Below are 25,643 nucleotides of genomic sequence, written 5' to 3' on the forward strand. Positions count from 1 at the left end.
TTAGTACAACTTTGGCCACCCCTTTTTGTGTGCTGCTCCCCATCCTCCAAGAAAAATGCCGTCGCCACCCCACCCCCCCCCCACCCCCCGGTAATTGAACAGACAGCGAAGATTCTTAGATAGTGCTGTGATCTATTAGAAAATCATTGACTGGTTGAACCAAGTTTTTATTATATTCTTCGACCCCTAATTGTTCCTGTGCTTCTCTTACCTCCATTGTACCTTTGCTGTGATTTTAAAAGAGTCGGACATGTTGGCTCCGGGTTTCTAGAGCGTCTTGGTTTCTAGTGTATCCTGATCTAAGGGCATTTTCTGCTTATCAGAATAGGGGTATTGAAGTGAATTTCAAAGTAATGAAAATAGAATTCTTCTAAGATGCGCTGGTGTTTTCCTGTGGAAGATCAGTAGGTAAAATATACATGACTATTACGTTTGAACATTTATGACTGTTACTACTTTGTCTGACGATAGTTCTGCCAGGGAAGTTTCTTAAAAGAAATTGTTTTCGGTCTTTCTTTTAGTCAAGATGAGTGATAAGCCAGACTTGTCGGAGGTGGAGAAGTTTGACAAGTCAAAACTGAAGAAAACTCATACCGAGGAAAAAAATACTCTTCCCTCAAAGGAAAGTAAGTCATGGAGGGTTTCTAGCTGAGACAGACAATGGTGAAAGTTGGTATCTTCAGTGAATAAACCTATCTTCTAGTAATTTTTACTATCGAGGAAGTAATTATTAGAGTACCATTTTATTTTATGCAGCCATGACAACTATCAAAGAGTTGTCTCCTTCTTTGGATTATATAAATGGTTCGCACATGATAGGCCCTAGTAGTAATGGGGAAGTAAAAACCACTTCCCTGTTGGAAAATTACTAAAACACACATTGAAACCAATCTTAAACATTGGACTTAGCACTAGAAAAACCTTACTTCTGTCTACTTTTAGTTATTTGGCATTTTTCTGCATCTAGAAATTTGAGTCCATTATCTCATGCCTAAAGAACCATGCCAGCTCTGCGGTCTGGGCCTTCTCCAATCTGATGACAAGATAGGGATGCAGAACGAGTTTCGATCTTGGGTGCACTTGAGGCTCCCAGACTTAAGGGATCAGTTTTGCCCTCCAGAGTAACAGACAGCTGGAGAAACTCCAAGCATATTCACAACAGCTGAGGGGCATTTTCTGTCATGTGTGCGTTATTTGAGAGTTCCGAAATTAGTGAAAATTATCTCAAAGTGTATAACTTCCAAATGGTATCGTCAGAGATAAACGTGAGCAAAATGCTTCACTTCCTCCTCGGTCTCAAATAATCTATCGAAAAACTGTCAACAACACAAATCTGCCTCTCGAATGAAAGCAAAAACCAAAAAAACTGCAATTGAAGTAGATTCTAATGAATGTTCGAGTGGTAAACATGCACACACGTGCACACATGCACCCCGCTGTGAGCATTTGTGGTTAGTGCCTTAGCATTCTCAATTAAAAGCATGTATGGCAGCCTTCCATGACTTACCTAAAGCTGTTTTGTAAGAAACTGAATTAAATCTTAGGAAAATACTCTTAGTGATATATATATTTTTTGTTTTGTTTTTTTTTTTCCCCTCAGCGATCCAGCAGGAGAAACAGTGTGCTCAGACATCGTAAAACGGGATCTCCTCCCAAGAGGAAATTTCAACATTGCCCGAGAGCCTTGGTTTTATGCTTGTTTTTTGCAAACCGTTGTGTTTGTAGCGATTTTAGGCATCTTCTGCTGTCCTCTCATTTCTATTCCCTGGCTAAAAGGTCAGGTGGAACCAAAGTTTCCTGAAGTGTGCTTTCAAACTTGCCGTTGGTGTGTAAATTCCAGATGGCAGATGTTGCGAATAATCTCACCAGTGTTGACCCTTGTGTGTGTAGCCCTTTCACCCCCAGCAGGATAAGCCAGGTTTAACCTTCTGCAATGGGTGCCTCCATTGCTTCATTATCTTCATGAAGTTGCATGCTTCTGCAACTTCTCACAGTTTGTTTTTATTTCCAATGTAGTAATGAAATAATAAACAGTCATTATCTGGCGGCTCTCGACTTCATTTCTTCTAAGGAAGGAAAAGTACACAAGGGTACCCTTTTTCGCCAAACAAAACGGTTGAAGGAAAACCTCTTCAGCAGTGGACTAAGCCCCTTATCTCAGAGTGAAGAAAGACAAACACAGGGTCTGAAGTGACCCACTCAAGCTGAATAAGAACTGAAATTCAAGCTGGGCTGTCTTGCCTTCTGGAAAGTGTTTTCCGACTGAATGGGAGGGGGCACCTAAGCTTGGGGTTGGATGGAAAGGGCGCGGGAGGCACTTGTTAACACGCACTGTACTGAGCACATCACATCTTCAGTTGAGCGTCAACTCAGATATCTGATGCCCACTGATGACCTGTAACACTGAACCTCTGATCTGGTTCTTCTACTGAACAGAATTTACTGTCTCCTGAAGCAAGCATTTTTGGTTTCATGGTGAGCATAAGTGCTGTGGACCATATGGTGTTCCCCCACCCCCACCACACCAAATTCATATTTTGAAGGTCTACCCCTCAATGCGACTCTACCCGGAGATAGACTTTTTAGGAAGTCATTAAGGTTAAATGAGGCTACAAGGGCTGGGCCCCTCTGTGATCTATTACTATAGGTATCTTCCCACCATAAGGGATTATACCGTCCATACCTATTTGCAACCTCAACTATTATCTTACCTCCCTCTTTCTAGGGGCTCACATCCTTAAATACTCACTGGGGTTACAGAAAGTGGAAGGTGTTTTCTCTGCTCTAGCACAAATTTCCACAAGCAAAACAGTAGGTGGGTCAACTAAGGTAAAGTGTGGTTGAGGTGACACAATCTCAGAGCTTAGGGTAACCAGAAGATTTGAGCCCTGGAGGTCACCATGTTGGTCATCACTACCTTACCATCTGCCTGAAGCAATTGCCCAGTAGAGTCACTCAGTCCCTTACACTGACATGCTGCTTACACGCTTCCCTGCCTGCCTGTAACTTCTATGCCATAATCCTAGGAGAGCATGCTGGAGACCCATACAGCGTGGTTAATCCATCCTCCAGTATTTGAAGTCAGCTGTTGTTTTCCTGCCCCCATACGTCCAAGTCTCCTCCAGCTGACCTTTTCAGAGCATTTGGACCCAAGTTACACAGATGGGGACCCATAACGGTTGCACTTTAGATGGACGGACACAAGTTTAGCCATTATCAGGTCCCTGGATCCCGATTCTGTCATCCAGCCCATTTGCTCTCCTTTCAGTTTGCCATTTGCAGCTTGATAAAGATGCTGTACGTCCACGACAGACTCAGTAACGTGTGCATTAGCACACTAATCCAGCTCAAGATTAGGCCCATTTCAGATGCCTAAAGGAAAGCATGTCAGGTGAGCTGGGGATGGGACGAAAACTCCCAGTTTTTAGTTGCACCTGGTAACCGTCATTTTTTTTTTAAAGGATTGATTCCTCCCAGGGCAGTGTAAATGATAAACTGAGTGGGAGCAAGTGAGAGGTATGTGGTGGGAGGGGAAGTCACATAGTTTCTAAGTGAACGCTCCTACAGAAATAAGACGGGAAGAACGATTGCTCACTGGAAGTAGTTTTGCCCTGCATTTCTCAAGTAAATCACATGGGCCTAATCTTGTAGTGAGTGACTAGGTTCACTTGTCTTTCCAAGCAGAGGGAGGTTTTTTTCCCAAGCATCCGGGATTGAGGTTTCAGAGCCCTGAATCCATTTATTATTTGCAAAACCAACCATCCGAAGGTCTTCTTGTAGCAGTTACATTTACGGGAAAAAAGAAAAGCCTGGAGTTAAGTGGATTTTCTTATGCATGTCTACATCTTTTGAAAATACCTGGTCCATGCTTTGACACCTGTATCCTGTCAGTGTACATAGGCCGACATGTCCTTAATTGCAAAGAACAGAAAATGGCAAAAAGCTGGAAAGCCATAATATATATGCTGCAAGTTAATCCAAAGACAAAAATCAGCCAAATCGTATGTCACGACGACTTCATCTTTGCAAAGGGTCAAAAACCTCATTTAGTGTCATCACTTAAAATTCTCAAGAAACTGCACAGGCAAGTGAGTTTTAGGAATGCCCTAGAATGTAACCATCGCATATTCACACCTGAGAAAAATATCTTGCCCTTCGTCTCTCAAATGCATAGGAATATGTTTGAACCTTGCCTTGGGAAGTTTCAACCGGTATGATCTCGGGCAAGTGACAATCTATTGTGGTTCAGTTTCTTCATCCATAGAAATGGAGATGATAACACTGTTTCCTTCAAGGGGATGTGGTGAAAAGTAGTTGAGGTACTCCCCGTCAAGTGCTTAGCACAATGCTGGCACAGTCGCCAAGCACGCCATGTCCGAGGTCACCAAGGCCAAGCTCAGGTTCCCCATGAGCACCTGAGCTGCCTCCCGCCCCCGAGCATCGCCCCCGAAGGCTGTTTTCAGAGCCACCCCAGTCGGCCCGTAAATCCTGGAGCCCTCCGAAGGTGTGCCCGTGGCAGTTTGAGGGCAGGGGTCAGGGGGCGTGCTGCCAATGTGTATTAGTCTTCCTTTTTTTATTTCTTCCTTCCTTATAGTTAAAGTGTACGACACGATGGCTCTGGCTCGTACGCATATACATAGTGAAGAGATTACTACAGTCAAACAAATGACCATCTTCATCACCTTCTACCCTTGTATGCTAAGAGAATCTAAAATCTACTGTCTTGGTAAAGTTTCAGAATCAAACACAACATTATTAACAATAGTCGTCCTGCTGTACTTTGGATCTCCAGACGTATTCATTGGCCCAATTCCTGATTTGTACCCCTTGACCTCCTTGTTCCCATTTGCTCCTCTCCCTGCAGTGGGTAGTTTTCTGGCAGGTGGCAGGTGGCTTGCTGCTGGCTTCCCAGCATTCTTTACTGTGAACCACATTGTCAACACTAATATAACTGTCCTTCATTGTTTTTATTATACATAACGCTCGAGTTTGTATATCATATAATTGGATCGATTTCTGTAATTTATATGTGCACAAGTGTATGGAAGTCCTGTGATTGAATTAAATTACCACAGAATCTTTTGATTTTAAAACATTGCCACATAATCGATTCCCTTTTCCTCTGTTAGGAGTTTTCATTGAAAAGTAAATTTGAAAGCATTTAGAAAAAGTTTTTTTTTTTACACAGGAGCTCTAATATGTAGTCACCAGTTCTAAAATGTGCTCTCCTTTTCAGCATCTAAGAGTTTTGCATAGATTTATTTTACACTTTACACAGGTTGCATATTTAAAAATATCCCCTATCGGTTAGTTTTCACTATGAAAACCTGGGCTTTTCCACTTTTTGTTCCAGATTCATTGAGGGTTTTAAATAAGGACTGGATGTAGGGGATGGGCAGCCAGGTCCCTTGACGTCCAGGAGCGCTAGTCACCAGTTCGTAGTAACTAGCTGCTAGGAACTAGTTGCTAGTTACTAGTAAAGTAGTGACTTCAGTTTCTAGAAAGCCTAGGAATAAGTACTGTTGTGGAACTCTTGGATTTAATTTTTTCTATGCTGTGTTTTGTTTCCTCACGTGTGTTTCTAATGGGCTAAGTAATAAAGTTAATGCGGAAAAAAAGGTTGACTGGAGTGTTATCGTCCTGTTAATACTCTATTCCGCATATAGATGCTTAGGATGTGTTATTTATTTTAAAGTTTTAATAATATATTTTATTTAATCCAACATAGCAAAATTATAATTTCTATATGTAATGAATATCAACAGTTTGTCAATTACGTAAGCGCTGACTCTTCCCTTCAGTTGGTTTTCTCTGCAAACCGCACCAGGAGGTGCCACATTTTCGTCCATCAACTACTGAAGAAAGTAGTCATGCGTTCTGTTCCCTTCTAGTCCTCAAACCCAGTCGTCCCTTGTCCCACAGACATTTCATCTGTGTCAGTCCCATTTTGTTCCCTGTCTACAATTCCCAACGTCATTTTGGTGCTTTGCTGATGTTTCTACTTGATTTCTGAATTTCCAAACGGAAACCACAAACACCCATAGCGCAGTCATCATTTCCTAATCGTGTTGATTTCTTAAAATCACTTTTCCTTAGAGGATATGTAGGAGATCAGTACTCACGGAAAACTCTAGAAAATTATTTTAGGCCACACAGAACAAAAAGCAACAGAAGAACAGAAAATTTACTCGGATTTTGAGGAAGCCACAAATAGCACGATAAATTAAGTGGTTACAGGTCTTTCGGGTCATCTGAGGCGGCTCTGAAAAGAGCCTTTGGGGGGCCGTGCCCGGGGGCAGGAGGCGGCTCATGTGCTCATGGTGAACCTGAGCACAGCCCTGGTGCCCTCGGTCACGGCATGCTTGCGGAGCTCCCCGGTCAGCAGCAGGTGCACGGCGGCCTGGATGTCCTGTGAGGTGAGGGTGCAGCGCTGGTTGTAACGGGCCAGGCGGCCGGCCTCTTCGGCGAGGCGCTCGAAGAGGTCGCTAATGCACGAGTCCATGACGTTCACGGCCTGCTGGGACAGGCTGAGGCCGTCGTGGACCAGCTTCAGAACCCTGGGGAAATAGGTGGCGAAACTGTCCTCGCCGCGGCGGCCGCGGCGGCAGCGGGTGTGACGGCGGCTGCGGCGGCGATGGCGCCTGGGCTTCTTCTGTTTCAGGGCCGTCGGAGCGCCCTTCTCAGGCGCCTGGGTGCTGACACCTTCCTCCGGAGACGGGGCAGAGGCAGGCTCCGCCATCCCTCAGGCAACCCCCAAGAGCTAGGAGGCACCGACGATGGCGCTGCTGCCAGGCGGGGAGCCCTTTTTATAGTCGCTGCCTTGCCTCACGTCATGCGTGACCTCGACTTCTGACTGGGTGTCAGGGCACACAGGGAGCGCGTGAGTGAGCCTAGCGGAGTGCGCTGGGACTGCACGGTCCTCCTGCTGGCGGTCCCTCCACCAATCACAGTGAGCGTCTGGAGCCCTGCAAGCTGCCTGTCTGGTCCCATACAGAAATTCACAGCAAGAGAACCCACACAGGAAGGCTGTGGCACGGCCAGCAGAGGGCTCCTGGACGTGGAGATGTGTCGGTCCACCTCCCGCCTCCGGTTCTGATCGAAACCCTCAATGAATCAGGATAACGGAGTAAAAAACTACCGTTTGTAAAGAGTGAAATCAAACACAACTGGGGTATTTAGACCTACATAAGAAAATTCAGCATTTACCAGGTTTGTAGTCACACTCCTAATGATACTTAGATCCGAAAAAGTACCCTACATTCTAGCATTGCTGAATACATAGAACAGCCCTTGATTGAAAGAGAAAAAAGGTATTGGTCTAATTTTGCAGTAAGTCACCCAAAAGGTAAGAGACAGTCAAGAAATAGTTTAAAATCACGTGCTTTTCAAAAATCGGACAGTTCGAGAAAATTTATTCCTTAAATGTATTTGTGGAAAAATGAACCCCAAATACGGAACCAGTACAGAATGAAGAAGAATTAGAGAAATGGAGGTCATCAAGGAACTTGTCACAGAAAGAAAGAAAGAAAAGAAAGAAAGAAAGAAAGAAAGAAAGAAAGAAAGAAAGAAAGAAAGAAAGAAAGAAAGAAAGAAAGAAAGAAAGAAAGAAAGAAAGAAAGAAAGAAAGAAAGAAAGAAAGAAAGAAAGAAAGAAAGAAAGAAAGAAAGAAAAGACAATAAACAACCATACAGTATAATTCACAGTAAATGAGCCCTCAGGCAAAGAATCACACCCATTCCATCAGGAGCTGCTTCCACCTCAACTCCAAGGCTGAAGAGTCCAGGAAAATTTTGATTGGCTCTCTTGGGAAACCCGGTTCCATGGTGAGCCGGTGGCTATGACTCCGTGGCTACAGGTTCCTCATTGCCTGACTGAGAACAGACTGGGGCTTGAGCTGCTCTGATTGGACCTTCCATCATCCCTATTATGCATAAATGCAAGTCATGAAGGTTTGTGCTTTCTAAACCCAAAGATTATAGACTGGAGAGGAACATAACTGGATAAAACTGAACGAGTTAAAATAGTAACTTCAGTTTCTAGAAAGCCTAGGGATAGGTATTGCTTCTTGAAATTTTCTCCTTAGTTATTTCTGTGATCGGTTGGGTCCTCCTTTGTGTTTCTGTATGTACTCCATAATACTGAGAATGCCGAAAAACGTTTGATGCAGGATGTTTGTCCTGCTCCTACTATGTTCCCCATATGGATGCTTACAGTTCGTTATTTATTCTCCATGAGTTTGAGGATTCCAGCACCGGCCAGAAATTTAAAACAAAACAAATGTATATATAAATATAAATATATATATATATATATGTATATGTATATATTTGTATGTACACACATATATATTCATTTTTACATGTATACAGACACATATGTATATGTGTATGTGTATATGTGTGTTTGTGTGTGTGTGTATAAATACTATGTATGTGTGTGTGTGTGTGTGTGTGACTGTGGATATATATTTGAGGACTGAAACACAGGAGAGAAATAACTGAGTCAAAAATGTCAAGAAACAATATCTAATCCACCTTCTTTAGAAACTGAAGTTACTAGTTTAATTCATTCAGATTTTTACCAATTCTGTTCATTGCCAGGCAATATAATGTGTGTGGAAATATATATACATTTTTTTTTTTTTAGAAAGGTAAAACATCATGTTTTGCGTCTATGTGCAATGGGGATGATGGGAGGGACCTGTTGGATGAGGTGTCCCAGGCTGAACCAATTAGAAGCCTCCTGAAATGTTTGGACTTGCAGTTGAGGGGAATTGTGTCATTAAATAGGTCTGAGTCCTTGACTGCTGTTTGTTGTTTTGTTTGAATGGTTTTATGCTTTTAATCATGTTGATTTACAGATATTATATTAGTTTCTAAAGCTGTCGTAAATAAATTCGAGAGTCTCGGTGACTTAAAAAATATATATTTATCATCTCACAGTTCTGGATGCCAAATAGCCCCTCTTCATAAGCACACCAGTCATATTGGGTTAGGACCGACCCTCACGACTTCACTTTAAACACAGTTACCTCTATAGAGACTATCTCCAAAATAGGGTCACCTCCTGAAGTACTGGGGGGTCACAAGGTCAACACAAGAATTTTGAGAGGGTACAATTCAATAAAGAATACTAAGCTTTCTGCCCCTCCAAAAAATTAATGTACTTCCATGAAAAATACATTCACACCTTCCCTACAGCCCCCAAATCTTAACCCATTGCAGTTCAACTTTAAGTCCAAAATCTCATCTACAAATCTTATATATCTGCTACGGGTGAGACTCCAGTTGTGACTGATGCTGAGGCAGAATTTATCCTTATCCCTGAACCTGCGAAAACAGACAGCAAATTACCAGTTTCCAAAAACAGTAGCGGGACAGGCATAGAATAGACATTACCATTCCAAATGTGGGAAATCAGAAGAAAACTAGAGTTTATGGGCCCTAAGCAGGTTTGCACCATAGTAGGGCTAATTCCATTAGATTTAAGGGATTGAAAACAGTCCTCTTTAATCATTGCTCTGCCCTCTGGACCCTCTGGGATAGCAGCATGAAACTCTCAGCCCTGGGCAGTGGGGACCTCTTCCCCAGCCTGGTTTGTTACAGAAGAGGTGGCACTAGCCATCTAGAATGGAGAAAGTGGCCTCCATCTATGGGATCAAGGAGATCATGGCCTCATCCCCCAGACCTGTGTCCCTGTTCTCAACAAGACTCTGTCTGGATTCTCCTCTTGCCATTGCTGTTTTCTCAGAGTCCTGCTGGAAGAGTGGAATCACCATAGCTTTACTGATGTCTTCCTTGGTTTCCCAGGGTCTGAAAAGTACGTGCAAGTCTGCAGCCACAGGCCGACTGGAAAACAACTTTACATCCACGTAAATACTGTCATCTTGCCCCATAACCACGGTTCAACAGATCACATAACTGTGGGAAAGGAGGGAACCCCGATAAATGCTTACCAAGGAAAAACTGTGTCCTTTTACATTCTTTTACAGCCCATGTGGTTTTAGGTCCCAACATGGCTTTGGTCCTGCTCACTCTAGCGATATTAATGAAATTTGAGAAAGAGAGAAGAAAAGTGGGGTTTGAGGTACAAGATCCTAAGTGGAATCAAGTGCATCTGATTACTCACTTCAGGAGGGACGTGAGGAAAACGGGCACTTACTGAGTGAACATCTAGGATCCAGTGGTGTGGTTTACTACGTAGACAAGCTACGGGAAGTGCCTTTACTGCTTAAATAACACATTACGAGTACCAACGTAGCTAGAAAAAATATTAAGAAGAGAAAATAACCCACCAATTTTTTTTTTAATGGTGGAATAAGCGTTAAGTCAGGTCTTTGCTGAAGAAAGCTGTCATAGCTATATCATATTGCAAAAATAGACTTGAAGTCAACGGAGATTTCTTGAGGATAAAGATAGTCCCCCTGGGATAAAATGTTCAATTCATGTGGGAGGTATTATAAATTTAAGATGACCTATACTGGGTAGGGTAGCTTCAAACTATTTAAGTCAACACTTGACTGAATGACAATAAGGAGTAGCGAAGGTCACCACCAAATATAGACATTTGCAGCCACCTGTAAGCAAGTGGCCGAAACGTAACAAGGACTTAGAAATAAAGCACCTACCAAGCTTGCTTGACGAAATGGAGTAATGCGATAATATGAACCCGGAAATTAGAGAATGTGTTTTATCCACCTGATGTATATTTATACACATAGAACATGTACTCGGCCATCAAGCAAGATTCCAGAAGTATCAAATACATATCACATTCTCTGACTACAGTACATTTAAGAATCAATGACAAACCATGTTGTCAAAACCAAATGTTTGGGATGACACAAATCACTCTAAAGAAATAATGGGCCAAAGGACAAATCATTACAGGGACTGAAAAATATTTATTGATGCGTGAGAATAAAATTTGTGGGGCATGCGTGAGTGCTACTGAGAGAGGATTTTATGGCCCACGTGCTGATTAAAAAGATTAAAAAGAAGGAAGCCTTGATCAGGCATTTTACGGAAGACCAAGCACAAACGATCACAAAGAACAACAAGAAGCACGATTGAAGAGGTGCCACCTCGCTCAAGTCTCCTGGAAAATGCCTACTACAACCACAGTGACATACTATTTCACACCGTCGGACCAGTGAGAATTAAAAAGGTCAGACCGCATCAAATGTTGGTGACTAGTGGGGACTCACACTCTGGTATTAGGAGGACAAATTGGTCTGACCATCTTGGAGAGCAATCTGGCAATACTAATTAATGCGCAGGATGCACACACTGCTGACAGCAGCAGTTCCATTGCTGGGTACACTACCTAGTGGCCTGAACACAAGGAGACGTGTGTGGGGACATTCTTAGCAGCCCTGTGGTCTGGGTGGGGCCTCTGGAAGATCTGCAGGGACCGAAGAGACAGCTAATGGACCCTGAAGCACTGACCTGGAAGAGGGAGGGATAGCACTAGATGTAGTCTCTCGAAAATGGAAACAGGTGTTCAAACAAAGATAACTACATGAACGTTCAGAGGTGCCCTATTCTCAATAGCCAAAAGGGGGAAACAACCCAAATGCCCATCAATGGACAAATAGATAAACTAAATGTCGTCCATCCATACCATGGATTATTATTCAGCTGTGAAAAGGAAGGAAGCAAGTACCGATTCACGCTACCACGTAGATGTACCATGAGGAAAACATTACACTATGTGAAAGCCGCCAGACACAGAAGGCCATGCGTTGGGTTCCATGGGAGGGAGAGCTCCACATGGGGGAAACCTCTGTCGACAGAAAGCAAGTGGTTGCCAAGAGCTATTTATTGGGAGCGTGTGTATGTGTGTGCTCGGGGGTGGGGGTACGACGAGCATGGGGAGTGAGTGCTTAACGGGTACAGGGGTTTCTTGGCGGGGTGGTGAAAATGCTTTGGAAGCAGACGGTTGTGATTGTTCCACGACATCACGAATGTACTTGACACCATGTCGTACCCGTCCCCCACCCCTCTTTCTTTATCTTGCCTGCGATGCTCGGGTCCTACAGAAGGCGAGCGCTGCCACAGAGGGAGGGCCCAGGGGCGAGAGCGTGCGGGTGCCTTGCACCTGCCCTGGCCGGCCGTTTGTAGGCCCAGGCCCGCTCCCTCGGGGTCAACTGGAGGGCAGTGACGTCACCAGTGTGCGCGGCCACGAGCCTGTTCCGGACCAATGAGGGGCCGGGTCGCGGTAGCTAGGTTACGGAGTACGGGCCAAGTACCGACATCTTGAGAGGCATCCAGTCGAGCCAGACCTCGCAGATTGATCGGTCGTCTCCAAGGCCCGGCATGCCGAGCAGGAGGACGAGCCGTCCACGGTCGTCCGGTCTCAATAGGTGCCGTGCCGCCGCTCTCGCGCCCACCGAGCCGAGCTGACATTCTCCGTGAGCCACCCGGAGCGCCTCCTGCGGGAGGGCCACTACGCCCAGTGCCCGAGTTCGTGTGCGCCGGTCTTTCTAGGTGCCATCGTCGAGTACGTGACGGCCAAGGTCTTGGAGCTGGCGAGCGACGAGGCCCGGAGGAGCAGCAGGAGATGCATCACCTTGGAGCTGTTGGACGTGGCCGTGCACAGCAACGCGCTGCTCAGTGGCTTCTTCGTGACTACAACCATCTCCCAGGTGGCCCCAGCCTAGCTGTGGACGCCTGGCACCCAGGGGGCCTCACCAGCCCACCGATCCTCCGTCTACTCCTGCTAGCCCGGCGCCAGCCCCTTCCGTCACAGCCAGCCGGGACAGCCCTGGCCTGTCTTGTGCCTTCGGCGCCTTGTGTCATTAAAGTGTTTGAAAGTACCCACAGGCTTGCTCTATAAATTTTGTGTCAGAGTGGGGTGTGAGACACCCAATGTTGGACGGACGGGCAGGGAGTGGCGAGGGTCAGGGAACAGGGAGGGCACAGGGGAGCAGACTCTCGTGGTGACAATGGGGGTTGGTGTCCCCGTGTGGGAGGTGCTGTCTGGGGCGGGGGCACAGGAGGCTCCCACGTGGACCCTGAGCTAGTCACCGGAACGATGGTGTTCATTGGGGTGGAGCTCAAGGCCAAGACTGAGGTGTCCTGGTAGGATGAATGTCAAAAGGGGTTATGTTATGGAGGGGGACGGAGCCTCAGGTGGCATGGGAGCTCAAGTCAAGGGCTCAAGTGGGGCAGGGACGTTGACTGCCAGAGAGAGGAGTGATTGATGGGTGGGAACAATGCAGAAATCCCCAAAGGCGGAACTAGGGTCACAGGGGGTCAAGAGTTTAGTTTTGGCCTTGTTCAGAGGGAGAGGCTGGGAGACGCCCTTAGCTACCGGGATACGCAAGCTGTAGCCTAGCAACAGCGCGGTCAGGCCAGGCCCCGCCTCAGATGCCGCTCTCTGCGTATCACCAGGGCGACAGGACCGTGGCAGGTGTCCCGGGGCTGCGCCCAGGAGTGGCTGTCTATGTGGCCTGTTGCCAGCTGGCGGTAGCACGCTTCCAGCAGGCGCTCTTCCACCGGCCATGGAGGAGCTGGCCCTCACTCAGGCTGTCCGCCTCTTCCTGCGACAGGAGAGTGATGCTTGCCAGGGCCTGGTCATGGAGGTGTACCTTGATGTGATTTTTCTAAGAGTTTTTGAGTGTCAGCCCTTAGATCTGTCATCCATTTTGAATGAATTTTTATACATGGTGTGAGATAGAAGTCCAAGTTCACTCTTTTGCATGTGGATATCCAGTTGTCACAGCACCATTTGTGACAGGGATTATTCTTTTCCCCCACTGAATGGTCTTGGAACCTGTACTGAAAATCGACTATACACAGATATCAGGGTTAATTTCTGACTCTAAATCACGCATTTATTATGTTACTTTAATCTACGGACATGTCTACATCGAGGGTCACTTGTGGGCCAAACAAAGTGCTAGGGATTGGAGATATAAAGACGGATAGCCTTAGTAGATTCTCCTGTGGTTATTATCAACTGACTGTTCTCTTGTTCAGTGGCTGAGAAAGTTGAAAATGTGGCTTTGGCCCAGGAGAGCCTCATTGTCGTAGAGACGTCCAGCTGTGGGAGTGAATGACTCTGAACCACCCACGCTCACCTCCTCCATGACCCGGGCAAGGATTAGAACAGACAGCGCTGAGCAACGCTTCCATACCACTGTTTGGTCATCATGGCCTACTTAGGGTCCGATGGCTATAAACAGTTGTGCGAGCTTGACTACAGCTCATCTGGCTTGGATCTCAGAGTTCCAGACCTTCAAAGGTAACTGGGCAAAATGTGCCTGCTTCTGGTAGAGGCCCCTATTATCTTGGAGGAGTGAGTGTACTCGGGATGAAAGGAATAAGGACCCTCGGGCCTAAAGCAGTGGGAGAGGCAAGGAATGTGAGCCCGCGGTCCCTGAGCCAATCAGAGAGGGCCGTGATGGGGTCTGGGAAGGTGAGGTCGGCTAGGACATCATGAAGCCCCTGTTCCTGGGGTGAGGTCCTAAGTAGAGGGAAGACATGGGGGAACGGGCCTGCAAGGCTAAAGCGGAGGTAGGGGCTGGGAAATGAGGCCCGGTGTAAGAACCCAAATGCCCCAAGGGATCACACCCTGATCACATAAGTCCTTCTCGGCCACACCCCATCATGGCGCTGGTTGCCCTTTCCTTCCGTATTCTCCTTCCTACCGGCGCGAATCGTACACCAATCAGCTCACCCCCCAAGCCCCATGCGGTATGCTAAGTAGGGACTGTATCTTAAGCCAATCAGCTTTCCCTAAAAACCCTATGTATATGTTTGTGTGCCGCCTAATAAACGAGCCCTCTCCGGTGGGTCATCAACTGGTGTCGACTCGTCCTTTCACCCGGACACCTCGGCCAATGATAGGGGTGGGGGCGGGGGCGGGCGGGGCCTGCTCCGGGCCTTGTAAGTGCGGGTTTCTGCGCGGGAACGCACACCACGAAGGCAGTGAGCAGCTCTCTCCACCCCAGGGGCATCCTTCAGGCGTCTTCAAGCCCTCAGGTGAGGTGGTGCGGTCCCGCTGGGGCCAGAGGACGATGGGGACGGGAGTGCGCAGGGACTGCGTGGCGGGGCTGTCGCGCCTTCGGGAGCCCTAGGGGCCCGGATTGCGGTTGGCTTTTCCCGTCGGCGCCCCGGGGCGAGACTCGTGCCTTTGTCTTCCCTCGGCGAGCCGCCTGCGTGAGATGCCGAGCCCTCCCGGGGGTCGGGCCCTGGAAGGCCCGAGGGGCGGACCCCCAAAGCGGCCGGCCGGTCCGCGGAAGAAGTGCAGGTCGGAGGCTTCGAGGACGAAGCGGAGTTGAGGGCTCGCCAGGAATGGGCCCTCTGGGCCTGGCCCCTCGCTCCCTCCCCTCCCGTGGCCCTTCGGCTGGGCGCCCGACCAGGATGACAGTTATTTTCAAATGAAAGCAAGATGCTCCTGTCAAAGTGGCCTGTGCGCCCGGCCCTGTTATTTGTTTGTCCCGGTTTCCCCAGATTTGAGGTTGGCTTCAGAGCGCTTGGCACGGGAGGGTCATAGGATAAGGTCAACTGAATGGAGGGGACGTGTTTGAAACTACTGGCCGCTTGGGGGCGTCTCTGTTCTACTCTGGTCGCTAGACGTGTCTCGCCCCACCAGGGTGGGAACAGACATGAGCAGGAGAGCTCCGCCTTCCGGATTCTGGGGTCTCTTATTCTTTGTTTTGGACAAACCTAGAATGTTCAGAGGCCGCCGCAAGGCATTTCATCAGGTCCACAGCAAGACTCTTCTGAGCCTTGTCTCCTTGCCTCGCCCTTGACAGAGAAAACGTGGTGAAATAAGACTCTGTGTATTTAGCGTATCCCATTCTGCCGAAGTCGTGAGTCTGATCCTAATTAGCTGTCCCTTCTTACAGCGTTTACAAACCGCTGCCACAAGGGGCTAGTATAAGACGAGTAACCAGTTACGACCGGATTAAATCCTCTCCCCTCTCTTATTGCAGCACCTTAATCTACTGTTTGGGGGCATTTAAAATGGAAAGAAATTAGTACAACTTTGGCCACCCCTTTTTGTGTGCTGCTCCCCATCCTCCAAGAAAAATGCCGTCGCCACCCCACCCCCCCCACCCCCCGGTAATTGAACAGACAGCGAAGATTCTTAGATAGTGCTGTCATCTATTAGAAAATCATTGACTGGTTGAACCAAGTTTTTATTATATTCTTCGACCCCTAATTGTTCCTGTGCTTCTCTTACCTCCATTGTACCTTTGCTGTGATTTTAAAAGAGTCGGACATGTTGGCTCCGGGTTTCTAGAGCGTCTTGGTTTCTAGTGTATCCTGATCTAAGGGCATTTTCTGCTTATCAGAATAGGGGTATTGAAGTGAATTTCAAAGTAATGAAAATAGAATTCTTCTAAGATGCGCTGGTGTTTTCCTGTGGAAGATCAGTATGTAAAATATACATGACTATTACGTTTGAACATTTATGACTGTTACTACTTTGTCTGACGATAGTTCTGCCAGGGAAGTTTCTTAAAAGAAATTGTTTTCGGTCTTTCTTTTAGTCAAGATGAGTGATAAGCCAGACTTGTCGGAGGTGGAGAAGTTTGACAAGTCAAAACTGAAGAAAACTCATACCGAGGAAAAAAATACTCTTCCCTCAAAGGAAAGTAAGTCATGGAGGGTTTCTAGCTGAGACAGACAATGGTGAAAGTTGGTATCTTCAGTGAATAAACCTATCTTCTAGTAATTTTTACTATCGAGGAAGTAATTATTAGAGTACCATTTTATTTTATGCAGCCATGACAACTATCAAAGAGTTGTCTCCTTCTTTGGATTATATAAATGGTTCGCACATGATAGGCCCTAGTAGTAATGGGGAAGTAAAAACCACTTCCCTGTTGGAAAATTACTAAAACACACATTGAAACCAATCTTAAACATTGGACTTAGCACTAGAAAAACCTTACTTCTGTCTACTTTTAGTTATTTGGCATTTTTCTGCATCTAGAAATTTGAGTCCATTATCTCATGCCTAAAGAACCATGCCAGCTCTGCGGTCTGGGCCTTCTCCAATCTGGTGACAAGATAGGGATGCAGAACGAGTTTCGATCTTGGGTGCACTTGAGGCTCCCAGACTTAAGGGATCAGTTTTGCCCTCCAGAGTAACAGACAGCTGGAGAAACTCCAAGCATATTCACAACAGCTGAGGGGCATTTTCTGTCATGTGTGCGTTATTTGAGAGTTCCGAAATTAGTGAAAATTATCTCAAAGTGTATAACTTCCAAATGGTATCGTCAGAGATAAACGTGAGCAAAATGCTTCACTTCCTCCTCGGTCTCAAATAATCTATCGAAAAACTGTCAACAACACAAATCTGCCTCTCGAATGAAAGCAAAAACCAAAAAAACTGCAATTGAAGTAGATTCTAATGAATGTTCGAGTGGTAAACATGCACACACGTGCACACATGCACCCCGCTGTGAGCATTTGTGGTTAGTGCCTTAGCATTCTCAATTAAAAGCATGTATGGCAGCCTTCCATGACTTACCTAAAGCTGTTTTGTAAGAAACTGAATTAAATCTTAGGAAAATACTCTTAGTGATATATATATTTTTTGTTTTGTTTTTTTTTTCCCCTCAGCGATCCAGCAGGAGAAACAGTGTGCTCAGACATCGTAAAACGGGATCTCCTCCCAAGAGGAAATTTCAACATTGCCCGAGAGCCTTGGTTTTATGCTTGTTTTTTGCAAACCGTTGTGTTTGTAGCGATTTTAGGCATCTTCTGCTGTCCTCTCATTTCTATTCCCTGGCTAAAAGGTCAGGTGGAACCAAAGTTTCCTGAAGTGTGCTTTCAAACTTGCCGTTGGTGTGTAAATTCCAGATGGCAGATGTTGCGAATAATCTCACCAGTGTTGACCCTTGTGTGTGTAGCCCTTTCACCCCCAGCAGGATAAGCCAGGTTTAACCTTCTGCAATGGGTGCCTCCATTGCTTCATTATCTTCATGAAGTTGCATGCTTCTGCAACTTCTCACAGTTTGTTTTTATTTCCAATGTAGTAATGAAATAATAAATACAGTCATTATCTGGCGGCTCTCGACTTCATTTCTTCTAAGGAAGGAAAAGTACACAAGGGTACCCTTTTTCGCCAAACAAAACGGTTGAAGGAAAACCTCTTCAGCAGTGGACTAAGCCCCTTATCTCAGAGTGAAGAAAGACAAACACAGGGTCTGAAGTGACCCACTCAAGCTGAATAAGAACTGAAATTCAAGCTGGGCTGTCTTGCCTTCTGGAAAGTGTTTTCCGACTGAATGGGAGGGGGCACCTAAGCTTGGGGTTGGATGGAAAGGGCGCGGGAGGCACTTGTTAACACGCACTGTACTGAGCACATCACATCTTCAGTTGAGCGTCAACTCAGATATCTGATGCCCACTGATGACCTGTAACACTGAACCTCTGATCTGGTTCTTCTACTGAACAGAATTTACTGTCTCCTGAAGCAAGCATTTTTGGTTTCATGGTGAGCATAAGTGCTGTGGACCGTATGGTGTTCCCCCACCCCCACCACACCAAATTCATATTTTGAAGGTCTACCCCTCAATGCGACTCTACCTGGAGATAGACTTTTTAGGAAGTCATTAAGGTTAAATGAGGCTACAAGGGCTGGGCCCCTCTGTGATCTATTACTATAGGTATCTTCCCACCATAAGGGATTATACCGTCCATACCTATTTGCAACCTCAACTATTATCTTACCTCCCTCTTTCTAGGGGCTCACATCCTTAAATACTCACTGGGGTTACAGAAAGTGGAAGGTGTTTTCTCTGCTCTAGCACAAATTTCCACAAGAAAAACAGCAGGTGGGTCAACTAAGGTAAAGTGTGGTTGAGGTGACACAATCTCAGAGCTTAGGGTAACCAGAAGATTTGAGCCCTGGAGGTCACCATGTTGGTCATCACTACCTTACCATCTGCCTGAAGCAATTGCCCAGTAGAGTCACTCAGTCCCTTACACTGACATGCTGCTTACACGCTTCCCTGCCTGCCTGTAACTTCTATGCCATAATCCTAGGAGAGCATGCTGGAGACCCATACAGCGTGGTTAATCCATCCTCCAGTATTTGAAGTCAGCTGTTGTTTTCCTGCCCCCATACGTCCAAGTCTTCTCCAGCTGACCTTTTCAGAGCATTTGGACCCAAGTTACACAGATGGGGACCCATAACGGTTGCACTTTAGACGGACGGACACAAGTTTAGCCATTATCAGGTCCCTGGATCCCGATTCTGTCATCCAGCCCATTTGCTCTCCTTTCAGTTTGCCATTTGCAGCTTGATAAAGATGCTGTACGTCCACGACAGACTCAGTAACGTGTGCATTAGCACACTAATCCAGCTCAAGATTAGGCCCATTTCAGATGCCTAAAGGAAAGCATGTCAGGTGAGCTGGGGATGGGACGAAAACTCCCAGTTTTTAGTTGCACCTGGTAACCGTCATTTTTTTTTTAAAGGATTGATTCCTCCCAGGGCAGTGTAAATGATAAACTGAGTGGGAGCAAGTGAGAGGTATGTGGTGGGAGGGGAAGTCACATAGTTTCTAAGTGAACGCTCCTACAGAAATAAGACGGGAAGAACGATTGCTCACTGGAAGTAGTTTTGCCCTGCATTTCTCAAGTAAATCACATGGGCCTAATCTTGTAGTGAGTGACTAGGTTCACTTGTCTTTCCAAGCAGAGGGAGGTTTTTTTCCCAAGCATCCGGGATTGAGGTTTCAGAGCCCTGAATCCATTTATTATTTGCAAAACCAACCATCCGAAGGTCTTCTTGTAGCAGTTACATTTACGGGAAAAAAGAAAAGCCTGGAGTTAAGTGGATTTTCTTATGCATGTCTACATCTTTTGAAAATACCTGGTCCATGCTTTGACACCTGTATCCTGTCAGTGTACATAGGCCGACATGTCCTTAATTGCAAAGAACAGAAAATGGCAAAAAGCTGGAAAGCCATAATATATATGCTGCAAGTTAATCCAAAGACAAAAATCAGCCAAATCGTATGTCACGACGACTTCATCTTTGCAAAGGGTCAAAAACCTCATTTAGTGTCATCACTTAAAATTCTCAAGAAACTGCACAGGCAAGTGAGTTTTAGGAATGCCCTAGAATGTAACCATCGCATATTCACACCTGAGAAAAATATCTTGCCCTTCGTCTCTCAAATGCATAGGAATATGTTTGATCCTTGCCTTGGGAAGTTTCAACCGGTATGATCTCGGGCAAGTGACAATCTATTGTGGTTCAGTTTCTTCATCCATAGAAATGGAGATGATAACGCTGTTTCCTTCAAGGGGATGTGGTGAAAAGTAGTTGAGGTACTCCCCGTCAAGTGCTTAGCACAATGCTGGCACAGTCGCCAAGCACGCCATGTCCGAGGTCACCAAGGCCAAGCTCAGGTTCCCCATGAGCACCTGAGCTGCCTCCCGCCCCCGAGCATCGCCCCCGAAGGCTGTTTTCAGAGCCACCCCAGTCGGCCCGTAAATCCTGGAGCCCTCCGAAGGTGTGCCCGTGGCAGTTTGAGGGCAGGGGTCAGGGGGCGTGCTGCCAATGTGTATTAGTCTTCCTTTTTTTATTTCTTTCTTCCTTATAGTTAAAGTGTACGACACGATGGCTCTGGCTCGTACGCATATACATAGTGAAGAGATTACTACAGTCAAACAAATGACCATCTTCATCACCTTCTACCCTTGTATGCTAAGAGAATCTAAAATCTACTGTCTTGGTAAAGTTTCAGAATCAAACACAACATTATTAACAATAGTCGTCCTGCTGTACTTTGGATCTCCAGACGTATTCATTGGCCCAATTCCTGATTTGTACCCCTTGACCTCCTTGTTCCCATTTGCTCCTCTCCCTGCAGTGGGTAGTTTTCTGGCAGGTGGCAGGTGGCTTGCTGCTGGCTTCCCAGCATTCTTTACTGTGAACCACATTGTCAACACTAATATAACTGTCCTTCATTGTTTTTATTATACATAACGCTCGAGTTTGTATATCATATAATTGGATCGATTTCTGTAATTTATATGTGCACAAGTGTATGGAAGTCCTGTGATTGAATTAAATTACCACAGAATCTTTTGATTTTAAAACATTGCCACATAATCGATTCCCTTTTCCTCTGTTAGGAGTTTTCATTGAAAAGTAAATTTGAAAGCATTTAGAAAAAGTTTTTTTTTACACAGGAGCTCTAATATGTAGTCACCAGTTCTAAAATGTGCTCTCCTTTTCAGCATCTAAGAGTTTTGAATAGATTTATTTTACACTTTACACAGGTTGCATATTTAAAAATATCCCCTATCGGTTAGTTTTCACTATGAAAACCTGGGCTTTTCCACTTTTTGTTCCAGATTCATTGAGGGTTTTAAATAAGGACTGGATGTAGGGGATGGGCAGCCAGGTCCCTTGACGTCCAGGAGCGCTAGTCACCAGTTCGTAGTAACTAGCTGCTAGGAACTAGTTGCTAGTTACTAGTAAAGTAGTGACTTCAGTTTCTAGAAAGCCTAGGAATAAGTACTGTTGTGGAACTCTTGGATTTAATTTTTTCTATGCTGTGTTTTGTTTCCTCACGTGTGTTTCTAATGGGCTAAGTAATAAAGTTAATGCGGAAAAAAAGGTTGACTGGAGTGTTATCGTCCTGTTAATACTCTATTCCGCATATAGATGCTTAGGATGTGTTATTTATTTTAAAGTTTTAATAATATATTTTATTTAATCCAACATAGCAAAATTATAATTTCTATATGTAATGAATATCAACAGTTTGTCAATTACGTAAGCGCTGACTCTTCCCTTCAGTTGGTTTTCTCTGCAAACCGCACCAGGAGGTGCCACATTTTCGTCCATCAACTACTGAAGAAAGTAGTCATGCGTTCTGTTCCCTTCTAGTCCTCAAACCCAGTCGTCCCTTGTCCCACAGACATTTCATCTGTGTCAGTCCCATTTTGTTCCCTGTCTACAATTCCCAACGTCATTTTGGTGCTTTGCTGATGTTTCTACTTGATTTCTGAATTTCCAAACGGAAACCACAAACACCCATAGTGCAGTCATCATTTCCTAATCGTGTTGATTTCTTAAAATCACTTTTCCTTAGAGGATATGTAGGAGATCAGTACTCACGGAAAACTCTAGAAAATTATTTTAGGCCACACAGAACAAAAAGCAACAGAAGAACAGAAAATTTACTCGGATTTTGAGGAAGCCACAAATAGCACGATAAATTAAGTGGTTACAGGTCTTTTGGGTCATCTGAGGCGGCTCTGAAAAGAGCCTTTGGGGGGCCGTGCCCGGGGGCAGGAGGCGGCTCATGTGCTCATGGTGAACCTGAGCACAGCCCTGGTGCCCTCGGTCACGGCATGCTTGCGGAGCTCCCCGGTCAGCAGCAGGTGCACGGCGGCCTGGATGTCCTGTGAGGTGAGGGTGCAGCGCTGGTTGTAACGGGCCAGGCGGCCGGCCTCTTCGGCGAGGCGCTCGAAGAGGTCGCTAAATGCACGAGTCCATGACGTTCACGGCCTGCTGGGACAGGCTGAGGCCGTCGTGGACCAGCTTCAGAACCCTGGGGAAATAGGTGGCGAAACTGTCCTCGCCGCGGCGGCCGCGGCTGCAGCGGGTGTGACGGCGGCTGCGGCGGCGATGGCGCCTGGGCTTCCTCTGTTTCAGGGCCGTCGGAGCGCCCTTCTCAGGCGCCTGGGTGCTGACACCTTCCTCCGGAGACGGGGCAGAGGCAGGCTCCGCCATCCCTCAGGCAACCCCCAAGAGCTAGGAGGCACCGACGATGGCGCTGCTGCCAGGCGGGGAGCCCTTTTTATAGTCGCTGCCTTGCCTCACGTCATGCGTGACCTCGACTTCTGACTGGGTGTCAGGGCACACAGGGAGCGCGTGAGTGAGCCTAGCGGAGTGTGCTGGGACTGCACGGTCCTCCTGCTGGCGGTCCCTCCACCAATCACAGTGAGCGTCTGGAGCCCTGCAAGCTGCCTGTCTGGTCCCATACAGAAATTAACAGCAAGAGAACCCACACAGGAAGGCTGTGACACGGCCAGCAGAGGGCTCATGGACGTGGAGATGTGTCGGTCCAACTCCCGCCTCCGGTTCTGATCGAAACCCTCAATGAATCAGGATAACGGAGTAAAAAACTACCGTTTGTAAAGAGTGAAATCAAACACAACTGGGGTATTTAGACCTACATAAGAAAATTCAGCATTTACCAGGTTTGTAGTCACACTCCTAATGATACTTAGATCCGAAAAAGTACCCTACATTCTAGCATTGCTGAATACATAGAACAGCCCTTGATTGAAAGAGAAAAAAGGTATTGGTCTAATTTTGCAGTAAGTCACCCAAAAGGTAAGAGACAGTCAAGAAATAGTTTAAAATCACGTGCTTTTCAAAAATCGGACAGTTCGAGAAAATTTATTCCTTAAATGTATTTGTGGAAAAATGAACCCCAAATACGGAACCAGTACAGAATGAAGAAGAATTAGAGAAATGGAGGTCATCAAGGAACTTGTCACCATTACAAAGAAAGAAAGAAAGAAAGAGAGAGAGAGAGAGAGACAGAGAGACAGAGAGAGAGAGAGAGAGAGAAAGAAAGAAAGAAAGAAAGAAAGAAAGAAAGAAAGAAAGAAAGAAAGAAAGAAAGAAAGAAAGAAAGAAAGAAAGAAAGAAAGAAAGAAAGAAAGAGAAAGAAAGACAATAAACAACCATACAGCACAATTCACAGTAAATGAGCCCTCAGGCAAAGAATCACACCCATTCCATCAGGAGCTGCTTCCACCTCAACTCCAAGGCTGAAGAGTCCAGGAAAATTTTGATTGGCTCTCTTGGGAAACCCGGTTCCATGGTGAGCCGGTGGCTATGACTCCGTGGCTACAGGTTCCTCATTGCCTGACTGAGAACAGACTGGGGCTTGAGCTGCTCTGATTGGACCTTCCATCATCCCTATTATGCATAAATGCAAGTCATGAAGGTTTGTGCTTTCTAAACCCAAAGATTATAGACTGGAGAGGAACATAACTGGATAAAACTGAACGAGTTAAAATAGTAACTTCAGTTTCTAGAAAGCCTAGGGATAGGTATTGCTTCTTGAAATTTTCTCCTTAGTTATTTCTGTGATCGGTTGGGTCCTCCTTTGTGTTTCTGTATGTACTCCATAATACTGAGAATGCCGAAAAACGTTTGATGCAGGATGTTTGTCCTGCTCCTACTATGTTCCCCATATGGATGCTTACAGTTCGTTATTTATTCTCCATGAGTTTGAGGATTCCAGCACCGGCCAGAAATTAAAAAAAAAACAAATGTATATATAAATATAAATATATATATATATATATATATGTATATGTATATATTTGTATGTACACACATATATATTCATTTTTACATGTATACAGACACATATGTATATGTGTATGTGTATATGTGTGTTTGTGTGTGTGTGTATAAATACTATGTATGTGTGTGTGTGTGTGTGTGTGACTGTGGATATATATTTGAGGACTGAAACACAGGAGAGAAATAACTGAGTCAAAAATGTCAAGAAACAATATCTAATCCACCTTCTTTAGAAACTGAAGTTACTAGTTTAATTCATTCAGATTTTTACCAATTCTGTTCATTGCCAGGCAATATAATGTGTGTGGAAATATATATACATTTTTTTTTTTTAGAAAGGTAAAACATCATGTTTTGCGTCTATGTGCAATGGGGATGATGGGAGGGACCTGTTGGATGAGGTGTCCCAGGCTGAACCAATTAGAAGCCTCCTGAAATGTTTGGACTTGCAGTTGAGGGGAATTGTGTCATTAAATAGGTCTGAGTCCTTGACTGCTGTTTGTTGTTTTGTTTGAATGGTTTTATGCTTTTAATCATGTTGATTTACAGATATTATATTAGTTTCTAAAGCTGTCGTAAATAAATTCGAGAGTCTCGGTGACTTAAAAAATATATATTTATCATCTCACAGTTCTGGATGCCAAATAGCCCCTCTTCATAAGCACACCAGTCATATTGGGTTAGGACCGACCCTCACGACTTCACTTTAAACACAGTTACCTCTATAGAGACTATCTCCAAAATAGGGTCAACTCCTGAAGTACTGGGGGGTCACAAGGTCAACACAACAATTTTGAGAGGGTACAATTCAATAAAGAATATTAAGCTTTCTGCCCCTCCAAAAAATTAATGTACTTCCATGAAAAATACATTCACACCTTCCCTACAGCCCCCAAATCTTAACCCATTGCAGTTCAACTTTAAGTCCAAAATCTCATCTACAAATCTTATATATCTGCTACGGGTGAGACTCCAGTTGTGACTGATGCTGAGGCAGAATTTATCCTTATCCCTGAACCTGCGAAAACAGACAGCAAATTACCAGTTTCCAAAAACAGTAGCGGGACAGGCATAGAATAGACATTACCATTCCAAATGTGAGAAATCAGAAGAAAACTAGAGTTTATGGGCCCTAAGCAGGTTTGCACCATAGTAGGGCTAATTCCATTAGATTTAAGGGATTGAAAACAGTCCTCTTTAATCATTGCTCTGCCCTCTGGACCCTCTGGGATAGCAGCATGAAACTCTCAGCCCTGGGCAGTGGGGACCTCTTCCCCAGCCTGGTTTGTTACAGAAGAGGTGGCACTAGCCATCTAGAATGGAGAAAG

General features: G+C 45.5%; 4 protein-coding genes and 1 pseudogene across 4 annotated transcripts; 3 read left to right on the forward strand and 2 right to left on the reverse strand.

The window, feature by feature from the left end:
• Positions 1-526: 526 nt before the first annotated feature.
• LOC134367505 (thymosin beta-15A) lies at positions 527-1,638 on the forward strand. Its single transcript, XM_063084250.1, has 2 exons — positions 527-626; positions 1,601-1,638. Exons 1-2 carry the CDS (start codon positions 527-529, stop codon positions 1,636-1,638), a joined length of 138 nt encoding a protein of 45 aa, XP_062940320.1.
• A 4,669-nt stretch (positions 1,639-6,307) lies between these two features.
• On the reverse strand, positions 6,308-6,739 carry LOC134368228 (histone H2B-like). The gene has a single exon (XM_063084772.1). It carries the CDS (start codon positions 6,737-6,739, stop codon positions 6,308-6,310), a length of 432 nt encoding a protein of 143 aa, XP_062940842.1.
• Positions 6,740-12,201: 5,462 nt separating this feature from the next.
• On the forward strand, positions 12,202-12,661 carry LOC134368229 (histone H2A-Bbd type 2/3-like). The gene is made up of 2 exons (XM_063084774.1): positions 12,202-12,246; positions 12,365-12,661. The coding sequence occupies exons 1-2, from the start codon at positions 12,202-12,204 to the stop codon at positions 12,659-12,661; spliced, it is 342 nt and encodes a 113-aa protein (XP_062940844.1).
• Positions 12,662-16,509: 3,848 nt separating this feature from the next.
• LOC134367504 (thymosin beta-15A) lies at positions 16,510-17,620 on the forward strand. Its single transcript, XM_063084249.1, has 2 exons — positions 16,510-16,609; positions 17,583-17,620. Exons 1-2 carry the CDS (start codon positions 16,510-16,512, stop codon positions 17,618-17,620), a joined length of 138 nt encoding a protein of 45 aa, XP_062940319.1.
• A 4,669-nt stretch (positions 17,621-22,289) lies between these two features.
• Positions 22,290-22,722, reverse strand: LOC134368230 (histone H2B-like; annotated as a pseudogene).
• Between the last annotated feature and the right edge of the window lie 2,921 nt (positions 22,723-25,643).

This window comes from Cynocephalus volans, chromosome X (genome assembly GCF_027409185.1).
Source record: "Cynocephalus volans isolate mCynVol1 chromosome X, mCynVol1.pri, whole genome shotgun sequence".
Lineage (NCBI taxonomy): Eukaryota > Metazoa > Chordata > Mammalia > Dermoptera > Cynocephalidae > Cynocephalus > Cynocephalus volans.